Raw genomic sequence first — 18746 nt, 5'->3', positions numbered from 1 at the left:
GGAGAGGAGAGGGAGGGAGAGGGAAGAAAAAAAGAGACCGCCAAACCGGACTGGCAAACATGCTTCTTGTCAGAGCTGGCAGTCAAGTGTGTGTGTGTGTCTGTGAATGACTAACTGTGTGTGTGCACGCACACGTCTTGGAATCCCTGTGTACGTTTGAAGCCATGTATGTGCGTTCACGACTGTAGGCTAATCGCAGCGCTGAGGGATTTTTTACAGTGATTCAGAATAAGAAACGGGAGATTTTAAACCCAGAGGAGCGTGCGGAGCTAAAATAATATCACAGTGCCCTGGTGTCACACACACACACATACCTCCCCTGCAAATGAGACCCAGACAGGAGGTGGTAGGCCACCCTGACTGTGAAGCTGTTGGCCCTACGTGCCGATATCCCCCCTTTGGATTGTCACTACCTACATATCCCTCCTCCCGCTGCGTCACGTTGCATACTGTGAGGTACCCTTCCACAATATTAGCTTTTGAAAAAGCAACACCTCTCAATACCCTCTCCTGGCAGACTGGCAGGCTGACAAATTGTTACTCGAAGAGCAACAGCACTCAAAAAGCAACAAGGACGATTAGGCTAGTGGTGTTTGGGATGACGTCGCAATTTATTTTTGTGCTCAGGAAGCACTTACAGCGTACGGTAATGTTCCTTCGGTCCTGTTTTTGGGAATCAGGGTGTCACAAGGTTGTCTATGTGCATGAGCACATTGTTGTGTGCCCACTGCCCACAGGTATGTTTGAAATTCATAGAGGCAGAGCGAGAGAGGCAGAGCGAGAGCGAGAGAGAGAGAGAGAGAGAGAGAGAGAGAGAGAGAGAGAGAGAGAGAGAGAGAGAGGGAATTCACAGATATGGTTGCACTGGAGCTGTCAGTTTTAGCCCTGGAGCGGGTGTTACCACTGCAGACTGAGGTTTTGAGGGATGGACAGAAAGACAAGGCTCTGAAAGGCGGAAAATGCCAATCGTTCTAGAGCGGCACTCCAGTTACAAAAATCGCTATTAGTCAATTGACAACAATAGCATATAGGTATTCTTTGTATTGTAATCCTCAAAGGTGAAGGCGATTGATAAAGGTGGATGATAGCTGATGAAGATGATGGGAGGACAGAGGACAGGGAGCAGGCATGTTAGGACATGGTCTATGCCATTACCAGTAGGGAGCCATACAGACACAGTGGACTTCCAGTTCCAAAGCTAGCTCAGATGTTAAGGGATATGGCTACTGCAGCATTGCAACAATGCTTTTCCATAAAGAAAACAATCAATTTCAAGTACCCATTTGTGTAATGTGGGTTGGCTGAGTCTGTTATCATCAATTTGAACAATAGAAACCATACTTTTCTGGCAAAGTTGTGGCAAAGTCAAAGCATGAAGCATTAATTGTTGTTCTAGTCAAAGTCCAACTTCGAACCTATTTGATAGTGTGGCCCACCACCCTCATTGTCATGTGGCCCTTGTTCTCAATACTGACGGAGAATCTGTTTCTTATTTGCTCTCCAGTTTGTCTGCGGCAATAAAAATAATTAATTCTACAAACTGTTTTCTCTGCGACATGGTTTCCCACCCTGGGATGCGTCATAAATCCCACTGTTATGGGGTGGGGTAGCGTGGGTTGGGGTGCAAGGAGGGGGCAAAATAGCTCTTTCTGTCTTCTCCTACAACCCCCCTCGCTTCACTAGTTTGCTGAGTCCTATCTGGCACAGTCTTTGATCCCAAGGGTCCTTATGAATCTACCACTTAAACACGTTCGTGCCATGGACACTTTTAGAGCCGTTGCCGCTCTGCGCTAGACATCTGAACGGTAGTCCAGTTGTGGGGGGGGGGGGGGGGGGGGGGGGGGGGGTTGGGGGTCGGAGAAGGAGGGGACAGGAGGCAGATAAAACTAGGAGCTACAAAGAATTGGGACCGAGGTGGACCAGACGCCGTTTACAGGCTATTGAGTTTCACTCATGCTTAAAGAACACGGCAGGGCAGAGGCCTTAACGCATCAATAAAAAACAGCCATGGGACTTTGGATGTTTCTTTCACCGTCAAAAACATGACCTCGCTTGAGAACCGTGTCGAGAATACCCATTTTGGATTAATTTCCAATTGTTGTCCGGACACGGTACCCTTTGGGTTATGTTGTCACAGCAAAGTACACTATTTCACTGCCTAATTAATCTATGCAGTAGACAACAGACAAAACGAAAAATCGCAGTCAAACCTGGACCCTTTTCCCATCACACAGCCTCTTATACACAGCCTTACGGAGAAGGCTTGCTAGCCGTTTTGCATTACTATAATCCCCTGTTCCCCACCAAGTACCCAACACATCTGCCCCTGGGCTAACTACAGCGAACTGTAGGAAACGCTTCGTGCTGCCTGACAAATGCTCTGCTCTCTATTTGGTTTATTTGCACCATCAATATTCCTTAATAATCAACAGATTCCTTTCCCCCTAGGGTTGCATAGTGGATTTGTTGCCTGCCTGTCGCACGATTGGGAAGAACGTCTCCATGGCAAAGAAAAATGATAAACAACATAGTATTGTGAGTGAACGAAGACAAAACCATAGGAGACAGGTGAGTTTCCTTTGACTGTTGCCAAGGTATAACAATGCTTAACGTGAAGCACTGAGATAGGCCTAAAAGAATCCATACAGCAAACCACACTACGAGAAATAAAACATGACAAAAGGGCTTATTAAAAGGGTTTATTTCCCCCAAAATATTAATTAAACTATCAATCAAGTTACAGTTTCTCAATCAAATCTTTTATAACTGCCCTACAAAAAATATAATCAGTCTTGATTTGGATGTTCATAATGAGCTTAGTGTCTATTTAGACATGGCTTACAGCCTGTAAACAAATGAAACATGGTGTTCATCAATATTTGATAAGCCCACCACACAATTCGGTGGAGGCGGTTGTGGGAATATTAGCCGCAAACCAAATTTGGGTTTGTATTTAGATGCCACCATCTGTTCCAAATCAAGTCTGGGAAGAGAATGATGGGAGAAGTTGTCATCAGAAGGGAGAAACGAGCGTTGATCGCCTGACTGAGAAGAGAGAAAAAAGGTTTTTGTCATAGCATTTGCGTGAATATTCCAAACGCTATCCGTTCCCTTATCTTCTCTTACCCCTCACCGCTCTCTCCCGCTCTGTCCATTCCCTCCCTCGTTCTGTATGTCTGTGGTCTGTATGTCATTCTCTCACCGAGGGGTGTAAACATGGGTATTCGGTGTCCTAACGCTCCTCCCCAAGCGCAGCACATCAAAGCAGCCTCCCATAGAGCTCAAACATGTCGACTCCCAACGGGTCTCTGAGATCACTTATCTCACAGTGGGTCAGCAGAACAGCCATGTACCGGGGCCCCAAGCTTGCTTGTGTGTGTGTGTGTGTCTCTCTCTCTCTCTCTCTCTCTAGGCATGCAGGTTCACATCTTCCATTCCTACTGTGTGTGCATGTTGGTGTGTGTGTGTTTATGTGTTTCTGTGATTATGTAGCACATGTGCAATGCTACAGGAGTGTATGTGTGGTGTGGTGTGTGTGGGTGGGTGATGTTAGTGCTTAATCTGTAGCCAAAGTAGGTAGGGAATCCCAACAATTTGCCAGGTTTCTCTGGTCTGGGCCAAAAATAGAGCTGCTGTTTGTTCAGACTCAAGTCTTCAGAGGGCCTTTCTCTTGTCTCATCCTCTAACCTGGTGAAATATGAGTGTTGCTCCACATCATTAAGCTGTTGATTTACTGTGCATGGGCTGCTACAGCAGACTTCAATTCCAGCATACAGTTTCTCTTTTTCCAACTGAGAGGCCAATGGAAAACAGGGGGTTCACAAACAATGATGCCTTCCTTTTGCTCGTTAGGGAATGTATTTATTGATAAATGGCAACAGTGTTCTGTTTTTCAGAATGTACGTTTCAGAGTGTACAAAAAGACTGGCCCTTGTTGTGAGATCTGGTGTTTTGCGTCGGAGAAAAAAAGAAAAGAAGAAAAAGAAGGACTGCAGAAAACCCCATCCGGGCATATGGTATGGGGGGATGTTGGGGCGTGTGCGTAGAATGGCCACACACTGCTCCCCACACGGCAGTGTCAGCCACGAGTGCGGCAGTGATGCGGTGAGGCTCGATGGCGATCGCGCGGTCTCGCCTCCTCTCGAAAACCCGCCTAACCCCGACTGCCCGCTCCTAGCCAGGGTTCACACCGCAGTGTTGACAGCCTCCGTCGCCCCGACACACACATCGCACGACGACCCGAGGCCTCGCGGCGCCCCTCGCACTGAATTACAGGACTCCCTTATGATCCTGCATCAGAGGTAAAGGTCAGATGGGTTGTGCGTGCATGTACGCCCATAGGTCACAGAGCTCAGAGTGACGATAGCTAAGTTAAGAACAGAAATGACACAGATGAAACATTAAAGGCGCAACACCAATCAATAGGCTTTTTTTTTGTTGTGGCCCCATCTTCTTTTTTGAAATGAGTGAATGTGTGGATATACAGTCAACATGGTAAAACACTTATGTGACAATCATTGCAAGGGCGGGGTTGATTGAAATGTGTCCTTGGTCTCATTATTTATTTATTTTAAGACATGAAACATTTTTTATGCCCGCGATACATTTGTCAGTGGTGAGGTTAGCTACCAATGGTATCATTCACAAGTTCCGGAGGTGTATTCATTTCCCATCATACGCTAGAACATATCACTCATGCTTTGTTCCTGAAGCCACCTCAACATCACCATATGAACAGACTGCTAAAGTCACACCCCTTATATGACAAATGAGGAGGAGGAGGAAATGCCCAGAAGGACATCATGCCTGCATGTTCTAGGGCAGCTTTCCAGAACTAGCTCACCAAAAATATAGCCCTTCCTGTCCACCCAATAGATGGAGGGGTCAGGTGGCTAGCCTCCAAAGAAAAGAAGCTGTGATGGATGTTCGACGACTTAACCTGGACAGGCTGCTGTTTGGAGTAAGAAATATAAGACAGCGAGTACCATTGTGGCCATGTTCATCGCATCATTCTCCAAAACCAAGTGAAGCAACACATGATGTATTCAATGGATCGATGTTGGACATCCACTAGAGATGTAATAGCTTTCAAACTAAAAGCCATCTCTCAAGTGTTACACGACTTACAACGTATGAGTGTCCCTCTGTAGAGCGACAGGACTATAAATCACAACGGAGTCTAGGGAAAATATTTGGGAAGACGTCGCACAAGGAAGCAACTGGATACTGGGTAAGCAAAAAAACAATAACAAGAGGAAATTGAATTATCTGTCTTCAAGAGCAAAGTTCAGCTGCAAAGTCAGCCCGCTATCTAGCCTACAGAGTGTAAAGAGATACTCGCTTTTCTGAGCCCCCACCGAAGAAGAGTACAGTAAAGTTTTATACGTACCTGACAAGCATTGAAAATAATTGAAATAATGGCACATAAAAGATAACGCAGCAAAACAGAAAGGGGCCAGTATCGGTGGCAGTATTTCTGTCATTGAAATACAGGAAGTCCAACTGAGAAGCAGAGGTTTTTACACAAGGCTTCCAATAGCCAAATCAACTCCAACCATGGGAAATTCACACTTTTCGCAGTGGGTCTCAAGTCACCTCGAAGGCACCCTTTCGTTTGGTCCGGATCAGCCACGTGGATGTGGAGCCGAATAGGAGCTTCCATGTGGTTCAACACGAAGGGGCTCTGCTGTTTGAGTCGATCCCAGGCGCCGAGCCTCAGCGGCAGGCCCGAGTGCACCTCTGCCCCCTTGCCGGCGCCCCCCGCAGGGCCATGTCAAAGCAGCAGTGCCACTCCTGCTGGGATGAGAACGCTAAACGGAGGCTTGGGTTTCTTGGGCCTGGCCTGAGGGGGGTAAAGAGGGGGGATGGGATCGTTTTACCCTCAGTGACTGGAGGACTACCTACCGCTGGGCCAGAGACAAACCACAGAGACCAGACTGCCATCCACCACGGGGGCCACATAGCGAGGCTCCGTTCACACGCTGGGAGTTTAGGCCGAGCCCAGCAGGGGCAATGACGAGCATTTCCAGGCAAAGAGGCGACTTGCTGGGGCAGCTATCTCTACACAGTGAAGGCTGGCTGAGGTGGCTAGCTAAACAGGGAAGGGGACTTGCTGAGGTGGCTAGCTTGCCGCTAGAGGAGACTTGCTGAGGTGGTTAGTGTAACGTAGATGGAGTTTGATGTATGATGCAATTAATTGTATCAGAAATAGAAGTGGATTCAATGAGTGATAAAAATGTAAAGGCATGTCATATTTGCTGAAATAAACTTCATATCCTGGTAGCAACCAACTAATCTCAACGTTTGACTGTAAAAATAAAGAAATCTGATATCTGTAGGTGTCACAGGATTGCAATAAACCCATCATTTAGTTCAGCCCAAACTTAATGATTAGATGGCATTAGGACTGAATGCAATGATTGGACGGGCCACTTGTCTGTCTACCTGCCCACCTACTGGCAGTAGTCAGGCAGCCAGTTCATGAGCTTTTGGGGAGTAGCTTTGAAAGAAGGGGGTGGGATATTTTGGTTTGAATCCTTTCGAACCAAAATTGCGAGGTTTGCAAAATCTACCAATCCTGCCTTTAAGTCATTAAATCTTTTGAGAAACACAATTTTGTGATAAAAATCTAAACCAACCAGCAAGTAACGGAAGATCGAAAAAGCAATGACAGACAATAAACAAGTGGAGGTTGTTAGAGGGAATAAGAGTGAGGGGGGAGCCCCATACGATGGCGCAGAGCTTTGATCCTTTGATCCTAGGCAAAGACGAGGACGTGTCCACCTGCTGGAGCCAGGGGGGCTGGCGGGGGAGAGTTGAGTCAGAGTTTCGGCCGCCCACGTGACCACCACATTCACATTGTCCACTCAGAATCTTAGGCATGCCTCTGAGAGCAAAAGACCCCCTCCCCCAGTGTGTGTGTGTGTGTGTGTGGTGTGTGCGTGTGTATGTGGTGTGTGCGTGTGGTGTATGTGTGGTGTGTGCGTGTGTGTGTGGTGTGTGTGTGGTGTATGGGGGAAGACGATAGTGGGATGATGAAGAAGAAAACAAGTCCCACTCAACTCACTTTTCTACTGTACATACCAGTTTCCACGTACAACCTAAAAATCTCACAGAGTGGAGCTAAGACACTATTTATAAGAGGGCAGGGAATAAAGATGTCGTCCTTTTTTGAGTCTCGTAACTGGTACTGGCTGATCCCCCCCCCCCCCCTCGTAAAATGCCAAGCTAGGTTTTTTGAGGTCGATGAGGAGCCATGATTTTGCCATAGAAGAGCAATATTTTATCCTTCTCTAAATCACGTGTCATCATAATTTGGGGTATTTCGCAACAGCAGGCTTACTGTGTGTCAGGTGAGTAGATGCTAAGATAAGGACTAACTCTAACTTCTCAAGTCAACAAAACAGTTCTATTTGAAGCATGCTGATGAACATGTGCCTATTTTAACTACAAAGCCTCATTTAGAAGCAAACAGAAACTTCACTCTTAATCCATAACCAAATGTATAAGATAAAACATTATCCACCCCCCCCCCCCCCAAAGGGGAGCTTTTCTTAGCCAAACAGATGGAGAAGAATGGCTGCAGCCTAAACAGCAGGACAGCTAGAACACGACTAGAACAACAAGACGTCAACAAAGACCAACAGACCTCAATGTCTATGTCAGGTCACCATCGAAAAACATGCCCACGATCCTAAATCATAGAAACACCATAGATCCCTCAGTCCCTCCTCCACATTAGCTCCCTGTTCTTAATATCGGCAATATATTCCAATCTGCAGTTTTGGAAGCTCAGTCGGGTCAGAGGACCTGGCACACAAATCATTTTGGTTTGAGGATCACGGGGAGAGAGGGAGGAGAAGGCTCCGAGGGTGCCGGGCCAAGGGTTGAGTGAAGAGACTCACGAGGCGGTGAAACCCTATCTGCAAAGTTTTCGCCCAGGGTTGTTTTTCTTACCATGAGAGCGGTCGGCGATCAGCTGCAGTACCCAAACAGAGAATGGTTTTAAGGAGCTTGCTCATAACCCCCCCAACACCCCCTACACCCCCACCTCCCCCACCTCTTTTGCTGCTGCTCACTTTGACGGGATGGAGCATATTTGGAGTTCACGACATCCTGCTGTGCGTAGGTCCTGGATTTACTCCCGGATACACGTCCCGGCTTTCCCTTTGATAGATGGACAACACACTAGATCTTCTGGTTGCTAATAAAACGAAGCTGTTCATTTTTACAACGTGACACTCCGCATGCCTCCTTGTTTGCTAATGAATAATGGTTGCCTTGCACAGAGGGCTAAACATATCCAAAAGCTCCTTTGTAAAAGTGATGGACTTTAAAAGGTGCCAAAGAAGCAAGGGCCAAGCAACTGATGTTGCACTGAATGGGATATTCTGGCAAAGGCCTCGTGGACCACCTGCTACCTCCACATTAGTTCTGACTGAGAGGACATCAATGAAAGAAAGACATGGAAAAGAGAGGGTGTGATATATATATATTTTTTTGGGGTTGGTTGGTTGGTTGGTTGGTTGGTCGGGTCGAGAAGTAATGAGATTTGTTTCAGCGCATCTGATCTTTCGCCTTAACAGACTCCCAAAGCACTTTTGACAAGGAAATAACCCCCCAACCCCACCCGCCCCGCGCTCCTCCTTCCTGGGTGAACCGCTTGGAAACAGATTACTGACCAAGGGTGTGTGCAAAGAAGGAATGCAAGCTGCCCAGGTTCCTCCGAGAATAAAGGAGAGTATGGGACTGTGGAGACCGCATAGGGAGAGGAGTGCAGAAGCTCTGTGTGGAGGGGCAGGGTTTTGGACGTTTCATCTTGAGGCTACACCTCCCAGTCCATTTGAACGCGCTGGGCTCAAAGGGTAAAAACGGTGAGGGGGGCTTTCCAGTGGAATTCCTGGAAGCAACAGGTGGGGGGTACGGTCTATGTTTCCCTTGATTTTGGACAAATGTGGTGACACCAGACCACCATACAAATAGTTTCGCTTGGTTCACTTACTGCCTGATTCCCCGCCCACCCTACACAGTAACTACTGTGTTTTTTATTTAAACTCATGTTCTCTTAGTTGATGAACCATGAAAGAGAAGAAAAAAAAAAAAGATCTTCTTGCCCGTAAACTTGGCTTTTGTCCGTCTTGAGTTTTATTTTGGCTGCATACACAAACAAATCCTACAAAAGATAATGTATGGTATAAAAAAATCTGAGATGTACCAAAAACTAGGGATGCACCGATCCGACTTTTTCAGTCCCGATACCGATGCCTGGGCTTTGTGTATCTGTCGATACCCGATACCGATCCGATACCGTTGTTGAATTAATAATAAACTGTATACCTCCCACCTTATACCTTCCTTCTACTATGTGGATCTACTGCATTCTTATCTATTTGTTATTTAAAAAACAATTGTGCATTCAAAATGTGAAAATAGAATGTAATCAAACATAGGGCCTATTAAAATAAATTAAATGTAGCAGTAGAAACAAAATAGTGTATTGGTCAAACATACAATAGTAATCAGACAGCTACCAAACATTGTAAACATGTAAAAAATATTTAAATTGTTATTTATTTGTTGTCGCTGGTGTGTGAACCATGGAAGTTTTTAGCTTGAAGCACCGTGCGGTTTACAGCTTGTGTCCAACCAGTAGACAGAAACTTAAAAGCAACATGGAGCGAGCCAAAGAGTTGGCTGTGTGGAGATATTTCACGCTTGCAACGCCAACTAGTTCGTTGGCTGTTTGCAATGTCTGTAAAGTAAATGTTTTGAGGGGTGGTGGTAGTACTGCAAAGTACAATAGTACCAATTTAATCAAGCACAATGCTGGGAGCGTGCCAAATTCCTGCAGCTCAACGACTCTACTATACTGTAGAATCTACAGTGTAGAACGAGTAGCGTCGCACATATGTGATCGTTCGAATGCGGGTCTCACAGCTTGCATATGCGATTTCTAAAATTCCAACTGAATATTTTCCGATAGACAAAAACTATGCGACAAACGCTGTATGGCTTCAATGTGTACTAATGAGAAGGCTAACAGGTAACACTAGCATGCTAGAATTGCTTTGAGTATTATGCTTGCTGGGGGCACCGTCGGAAATATTTAGAAACCAAGCATCTAAAGGTTCGGTTAACTCATGCTGCTGAAAAATGACATAGAATATGCTGTGAAAAAAAGGATGGATCGGCCAGTGGATCGGCTAAATTTTCCAATCCCCAATCCAGCTATTTTGTCAATATCGGGGCCGATATCTGATCTTAGTATCGGATCGGTGCAACCCTACCAAAAACACAATAAAAAATGAGAGAGAACAAGCTCTTTTATCATCCTGCTAAAAGCAATATTATGGGGCCAGGAGAATAAGAGCTTGACTGAAGAAAGCCAGTAGCTAACCACCAACTTGGCACTCAGCACATCTGTAAGATGTGAGAGAGGGTCCTGATACTGAATGATGAAAAGATAGCTCAGGGACTCAAGCCAAATTGATAGTCTCGGCAGTGCAGGGGTAAAGTGCTGGAAAATCCCCTCATAATATCAGTCTCATAATTATGTGGCTGAGGAGAATTTGTTTGGTTTAGTGGTTAGATTGGGTTGGCTTGGCTTGGGGATGGGGGGGGGGTTAATTATAGAGCCCAATCGCAATCTCAACTGGTCCCCCCCCCCCATTTTCCTCAGTGCTTGACACGAATAAGGGGATTAGGAACCCGGGTTTCCGTTGGCCCTCCTTGAAGGAGAAAGCAGTGGGGGAGCTTAGTGTCACAGTTAGTGATAAAAGTCCAGATCAGCGTCAGTCAGCCGTTGCGGAAACATGGGGGTCTGTGACCTAATCTCATTAGACGATGAAGAGGGATCATAATAAAATAGACAGGAGGAGTGGAGATTGGTTGAGGGAGAGGGGTTGGTGAGACACTGACATCTCAAAAATGTCAAACGTGTCCAAAGCTATGGTTTCTTTCAGGCATTTGTAAAAACACTGGGCACCATTTTGATCCATTTAAAATATGGCACATATACAGAACGATGTTAGTCAAAGAGACACAGAGGCAGGGAAAGGGGTAAAACTGGGCAAGAAACCATCTCTCTCCTCAGATACTCCTGAAGGGGGGAGAAGGGTTCAGGGTTGCGCCCACGCACATCCCCACGCGCCAGTAGAATGTGGCACTTGCTCGTGACAGCGGGGCCTGGGTACACAGCACCCATACGGCAGCGCTTGCCACCGTGGTGGTACCCTCTCCTCACACGTCGGTGATGGGAAGGAGGGGGCGGGACGCCGTGTTTGGAGAAGCATTCCATCAGCGGGGGGAAGGGGGGGGGGAGCTTGCTGGGGTGGAGGGACCAGAACGCACAGGAAATCTGAGGACTAAGAGCGAGCAGGCTGCATTCTGCACGCAGATTCAAAGGGACCCCCTGAGAGGGCCCAATGGATTCACATGGGCGCTGTGCTGGCAGAGATGTGGCTGACGTTTATACTCTCCTCCGAGTCAAATTGGTGTGGCGTTGCACTTTTATGTTCTTCGTTGCCAGCATTATGTAAATGAAAAGATGAGAAATTGTGTACCGCATGTGGTAGCTGTATCCAGTTAGAACTACAGTTCTCAAAATAATATGGAGGTAGTATACCACCTTCATATTTTTATTACCACAAAATGTTAAAACCATTATACTGTATGCAATACTGTATTGCTATTCAATGGTACAGTACTTATTTTCCCTCGTCTGGAGATGGACCCAGTCTTGCTGAGAGGGTCAAGTATAGGGTATTCAAACTATGGAATTAACAAATAAACGGTCACAGTCAGATTGTGAGGCCTTCGGGAAGGAAGAGGACGTATTGTTTCAGCATTAGATGACCTCTATGAGACTTCTCCCTAACTTCTGTGACATTTAGGAGTGCAAAGAGTTGAAAGGCTAGTTTGATGTTATAATAGCATCTCAAAAAACAGCCCACCTGTATCTGTGTTTCTCTAAATACATCTGTGCAATACAGATCACTCTGAAATGAGTTAGCAAGTATCACAAAACAATACTTTTGCTTTGTTCAAAAGCAACTGGTTTTCCTGAAGATCTGTCTTTGGAAAAAAGAAAACACTTATGTGAACATAAGTGTACATACTGTACAGCTACAAAAACTGTGGTGAGAAAGGTATGCATATCATGGAATGATAGACGATTGCATCACCACATTTGGATGGTAGGACTGGGGAAAGGTTATGTTGATATGAAACCCAATACTTCCGTATTGAGAACGCCCAGGCAAAGGCCTTAAAACAGCAGAGACCACTACAGAGTCAACATGGGTTGCGGCATTGAACTAAACAAGCTGTTAAACTGGGATTCTGTTGGTGAATATCAACAAAATAATATATTCTTTATCAAATTGCAATTGTATGAACGTAAAATATGTCCCTTTTTAGTCTGGAGAGCCAAACGAATTCACCAATTGTAACTTTTCAAATTACAACTAAATCCTCTGTGAGATATGTTGAATTGGCTTGTGTAAATGTCTCATCACTCACTTTGCTTGTTAAGGCTCCAGGACAACTAGCCCCAAAATATTAAGATTTACTCATGCAGTAACTCAACTTTTCATGTAGAAAGTTCATCAATATTAGCCACACAGAACATAAATGTAGAAGTTAAGATTTCCTCAGACGCAGTCCATATAAGGATTGATTGACTTCTACAAACGTTACGATGTTACTCGGTAGGACATACAGAATGTGCATAAATATTGTTTCTCCCCTAGTGGGTGGATGAGACAGGGAAGACCAAGGCACTGTAATTTTCAAAACGAAAGGGCAGGTCAAAAAATCCTCACATCAGCCTTATAAACCTGGGTGCAGAGCTCCACTTAATTAAAAAACAACATTTAACAAGAGGATGCACCAGCGGATATACCCCCCCCCCCCAAAAAAAAAAACAAGGCTATCAGCATAATGAGGATCATGGCACTCAAAGGGATTGTGTGTGCCCTACACATTTAAAAATGGAACATGCTTTGAAAATTCTGCATTTACGCACTGGCTTAAAAAAACAAGTAATTTTTGTCATACATTCAAAGTTCATTAAAAAAAAGTTCTATATTTTTTCATTGGAGCCTAATTCGTTCTTAATTAATTCTTAATGTTACTGCTCTGGAAGTATAGGGTTGTGTTGTCTCTATAAACTCAGAAATATTTTTCAGAACAGAAACAATCTAAACATAGCTGAATTGGGACTTGTATTTCAATCTGTTGACATCAGGGCCTTATCCCAACATACAAAGTGCACCAAAGAATTCCATCACTAGAGTTCCAGATCCACATGCAGACACTCCACCGCCTGAACACTATTTTCCCAAAATGTTGAAACGTGTCCTAATTTTTAGTTCCTCCAATGCTTATAGCTTTATTAAAGGGCATAAAACAAGACTATGTCATTACTTATCGTGATAATGTTTACACCCAACACAATGCACAGGTAATTACATCATCCTTAATTTTCATAAACACCGAGAATGATCTGCAGTGACAAAATAGCAAAGCCCCCAAAAATATCTCTTGATTTCTTTGATCAATGTTACAGTCAGTGACACGTCCTGTGAGTCGTATGATGAATATGGGCTGACACTCAAAGAAAACCCCACTCAGCGAAATGTCTGCAAAACCCAGAACTTCATGGAAGCAGGGACCTGCCACTCCAATTTTGATGCAAACCTTGTGCACAGTCGTTTGGTTTCCAGGGGAACAGGCTGATAGGCCTTTGCCCATGTTAGCCCCTGTGGTGTTTGGAGCAGAGTTGTGTTATTCTAAGACCCAATGTTGTGACATCACTGTCTGCTCTTTCCCTGATCCAACAAACTGTCTCATTCACAGACATAGGACAATTGACCACCCATTAAGAAAGAGTTATTATCAGCAAGATATGAATGAGAACTGGGTTGATTATTAGGCTGCACTGTAAAACTGACTCAAAACAACAGTTTTCTTTCGATCTTATTTATGATTACGGATCTTAATAAAATTACTTATTTTTCTGTAGCGTACATGTGCATGTACCATTAAGCTAATCAATATAAGTCAGAATACATGAAGCCACATGGCAATTACAACTATTTAGAGAGCAGATAGAGGTGTCGAGGGATCGGAATATAAAGATTTACTGTTCAGATAATTACAGGGCACCAAGCGTAATCTGCTGCCATCTTCACAACGAGCTGTCAGAGCCTCAAGCTTCTCCTTCAGACCTGCTGCAGTTTGCGGCCTGACTAATGTGTCTTAAATGAGCACCATAAAAGTCAGAAAGGGTGTGAATTAGATCTCTTAAGTATCCCATCATTGTAAGCAAATACCCTTTTATAGAAGAGAGGACAAATTTAGCAAATGTCGCCTGTCTGGGTGAAGCTGCACAGAAGGAAGGACGATGTCTGTGTGTAAGGCGTGGCATTGAAAACGGAGAGGGGGAACAAAGGGTTAAACATGCAGAGGTATATGCCTCGTCATTGGTCCAGACCCAGTAGCGCTACTGCTGCGCTGACCAGTGATCTGCACAAATTTCTAAAACATTTAAATAGCAGAAGAGACATATACAAAAACTAAAATATGGATGTTGCATTGTAAAAAGCTACACAAATATGAGATGAAAAAAATGTGCTTTAGATAAAAATGTGGCCTGAAAAAAGTAAATTCACATAAATCACGTAATCTGGTGCAAAATCTTTCAATTTGTTTAACTTAAATATTTGTTATGAATCATTTGAATTTAATAGAATCATAAATCAAAAATTTAAAATTAAGAATCTGACAATAAGAATATATAATTTTATAGATAGTACAGGTTTTTCAATAATATAATTGAATCAATAAGAAAAAGCCCTATATATCCTTTTAACAGAGAATTATTGAGGCATTTGATTATGGAATGTCCACAAAACCCAAGTATGACAATTACAAGAATAACATTGTTGTTGTGACGGATTGTGGTTTAAGCTGTCTGTTTGTGTTACCTCAGAGACACCAAATTTATAGATAGCAGCAACAAGCTAATTTGGAATAAAGGCATTTTTCAAATAACTGCAACTTCCACATGCAAATCAAGGAATACAAATATAAAATGTAATGGATAAAAATGCCACCAACAACTATGACAGACTGTCACAATGTCAAATTAACGTTTGAAGAAAAAGAACCTCTAAAAAGGACAGAAAATCCCAAGATGCAAATGTGTGTTTTTTTAACAAACTTCCTCCTGATCTTTTTTCTTTCCATATTTGCATTACCTATCAAAATGCTATCAAAATATTAAATGCTATCAAAATATTCCCAAAAGTAAATTATATAGACTAAATCCCTCTATGCTCAGGATAGACAACAGTACACTGAAGCACTTTATGTGTTTCTCAGGTGATGGAATTCCAAACTACGACTATGAAATTCCCATTGTTTGGAGAAACTGCTTGCCATCATGTCGGGGGAAGACTTCTGAATGGTGGACACAGTGATGTGAGGCAATGGATGTCGCCCATTGTTTCCTGCCAGACTTCTAGCAGGGAGAGATAATGTCCCAGTGATTGAAGTAGCAATGTTTAAAGCTCTGGGACAAAGGGCCCTTAAAACTTACTGACAGGCATGAAGAGCAACCGTGCAGAAAGACGGGGACAAGAGACACCCCACAGTCCGCACGCAGCACAGAACTGTCTGCACACGGCTCCCACACACAAACTACTACCCCACCAGCCTCCTGAACCACTGCTGATTTATATCTAGTAATATCATAGCTGTGTGTCTTTCCATGGTGATCAGAGCAAAGCAAACACACGGATGAATACACATGCATCAAGTTAGGCACTCCACCAACCATATAACTCTCACCCATGCACACACAAATACGTAATGATTTCACTTTGATTTTGATCAAAATTACATTGATAAAACAAATGGATTTCTATAACCAATTAGATCCAAACTGTTACATACACTGAAATACATCTCGGCCACTATGTACTAAATAATACAACTGTAGCCTATACTATACTAGCCTACTAAAAATAAAATACATAATTATAATTACCATACTTCAAAATTCCCTACATTCTGCAGTAAACAAGTGCAGTCATAGCTACAGTTGGCAAGAAAAAAAACTATAGTAAAAGAACCCTAACCCATATTACAGATGTAGGCTCGTAGGCTAATACATTGTTATTGTGTTTATGTATTTTTATTAAGCTTCTTATGGATAATAAAAATTATGAATGCTACTGTTATCGTAAAGTTATTCACTCAGTTGTGAAAAAGTTCAATCTTTCAAAGCGAATGCTATATTTCAATATAAAGTTTGGACAAATTTGAACAGCTTAATAAGCATAATTATAAGTAGCCTAGACTATAGGTTAACAACCAAGAGACGATCTACGTAGCCTACAATTTTGCATACAAAATGGGATCGTATTGGAAACATATTGCGTAGGTTATAATGGCCTACAAAATCCAAGAAATTAAAATAAATCAAGTAGGGTAGGATACTTTAAGATAAACCTAAACGTTTTATGCCTCATGCCAAAGCCTATCTAGTTCGGAAAAAAACATTGTCCGAAATGCCATTCCACTGTGAAAATGTAGTTAAAGCACAGACAGGCCTAGGCCTATATTAAAACCTGATTTTTAAGCAAAGCCAGCATAAACCAAAAAAAGGCCTCGCTTTTCCTAAACGCGTTCTTTCCCATTTGCGCGTTCTGAAACTGCAGTCTTGTGGAAAATAAACAAGAGTGAAAATAAAAAGAGACCTACTCACTGTTGGTAGTCGACTTTGCAGTATAGTTTCCTATCTCTGAAGTAACAAGTTGTGGTAAGTGGCTGTTGACACACGGCGCACTGCAAGCACTCCTCGTGCCAAGAGGATTCGTTGACCCGCATCAGAAATCGGTCGGATATGGGCCGCTGACAACCTTCGCACACCGCCTGATGATGACAATCAGCTCCTGGTAGAGAAGAATATTTGGGATACAGTATTGTTACTCTCACACACAAATATTTTGGATTTTTTGTCAAATGTAAAAAATGTCACACTCCCAGTCAAAATTGAAGGAACATTTACTACAAGTAGCCAAACATTTCTGAAAACATAGGCTCCTCGTTTGAATGACCAATCAATGGCATCAGCTTTTTCTACATTATTAGTTGCATTATAGCAAAAGGCTATTTTATCGGTTGTACAGACTTATATTATTCTGCTAGTTAGCCTTTTCTTCACAAACTTTAGGCTATAGCCTCTGTTATAAGACAGTGGCCTAGTCTTACATGCCTTGCAGACATATCTCCTCCGTAGAGAATAGGAGACTGAAGAGGAAAGTTAAATGAGCCTACAAGCATTAGCCTACTTAAAAACAAAACGCCAGTCCCATGTTTCTGAATGCATTACGAATTATTGTATCATAACTTACCAATCATAACGCCAAGAGTAGCCGCTCCAGTTCTGAGATGATCTTCGATTTTAATACCGTCCAGCATCTTAGAACAGGCGGAATGAGTCCGTGCCGAGAAGCGCCTTTCCAGTGACTCGAGACCTGTTGCAATTTCCATAACAATGTATGGTCACAGACAGTGTGGTCTTAAACCCTCCTTATTGCACACTGAAGGTCTTGCGAAAATACAAAAAAGTTTAGTTAAATGCTCTTAATAGACACCTCTAATAAGGATTTTACAACGCGTATAAATAGGCTACAGAAACTATTAGGCTGTGCAGCGCAAAAACTTTGAGGTTAGCCTACGGTGCATAACGAAGAAACCTATTGTTTGTAACTGTTATAGGTTGTCACCTGCTCAATTTGTGGTGATTTAGCGTTTCCTCATGTAGGCTAGCAGGGTTCAGAAAATACTATCAAGTTCGACGCAGCACGCTGAGTGTTTGGAGAATTCTCCTCTCAAAGAAAAAATATCGTATAGGAAGTAATAAGCAAGTGCTGTAAATCCAGAGATCCCGAGTGAAGAGGTTCCAAAGTGAGCTCTACAGTTTATGTGCCATGCCGAGTGTAGCCTATAGTCTCTTGAAGAGGTGAAGCCGAGATTGAAGCAACTGCATTCCCTCCCCTCGCCGAATCACTTTTTTGCACTATTTTGCAGCTGTGGGATGCTATTGGTGCACAATGTTCATGTGTGCAGTGCCATGGAACGGAATTGTTCCGCCTCTAAAAGCATTAGGCTAGAGGGAGTCCTCCAAGTCAGTCGAATACGAGTTACGTGTCTGCGGTAGATTCAAGCTGCATATCTGCATGAAAGTTGTGGAGAAAAAATAAGAAAGTAGCCTATTGTCAATTGCCACAATGGATATGTTTACTTCTTTTTTTTTAACCCAATAGTTTATGAGTTGGAATACGTTAGGCGATGTTCCATCAAATATAGCCAATACTATTGGGTATAGGCTAATCGAAACTCAGGCCTATTATTGTTATTATCACTTCTAACACAATTAGTGAAGGATAATGGCATTATCCTTTTAGTAGGATAGCAATAGCAAGGCTACCCGGCCACTACATGCAAACTTAGTGTTTAGTCTGTAGCCTACTTTTTAAAGCTTTCACGTCAGCATTGTGCGAACATGATTTACTATTTACGCGTTGGAAGCTAATTTGAAGGAAGTTACTTTGACATTATCTACGATGAATCCATAGCCCGCCGAAGACGCTGGATCAACGCACCTGGCGATTGGTCGCGATAACCGCAAAGGCCGCAACTGTCTTCGAAGTCACAGTCTAGAGGAGCTTATAGTG

General features: G+C 43.4%; 1 protein-coding gene across 2 annotated transcripts in view; it reads right to left on the bottom strand.

Annotated features, from left to right (window-relative positions):
• Positions 1-18085, bottom strand: part of LOC146220699 (LIM/homeobox protein LMX-1.2) — a 47656-nt gene extending 29571 nt beyond the window's left edge. Inside the window, exons 1-3 of one of the 2 annotated variants that reach the window (XM_084693677.1) lie at positions 17796-18085; positions 17421-17543; positions 16772-16958 (exon numbers count right to left, since the gene is read on the bottom strand). In XM_084693677.1, the coding sequence (XP_084549803.1) occupies positions 16772-16958; positions 17421-17487 (254 nt within the window). In that variant the 5' untranslated portion in view covers positions 17488-17543; positions 17796-18085. Of the gene's footprint in view, positions 1-16771; positions 16959-17420; positions 17736-17795 lie in introns of those variants that run through there. The other variant, XM_084693676.1, reaches the window with a different exon arrangement.
• Positions 18086-18746: the final 661 nt, after the last annotated feature.

This window comes from Hypomesus nipponensis, chromosome 27 (genome assembly GCF_054491055.1).
Source record: "Hypomesus nipponensis isolate SF chromosome 27, ASM5449105v1, whole genome shotgun sequence".
Classification (NCBI taxonomy): Eukaryota; Metazoa; Chordata; class Actinopteri; order Osmeriformes; family Osmeridae; genus Hypomesus; species Hypomesus nipponensis.
Note: the sequence above shows the minus strand (reverse complement) of the source record. Positions and strands in the feature narration are given on the sequence as shown.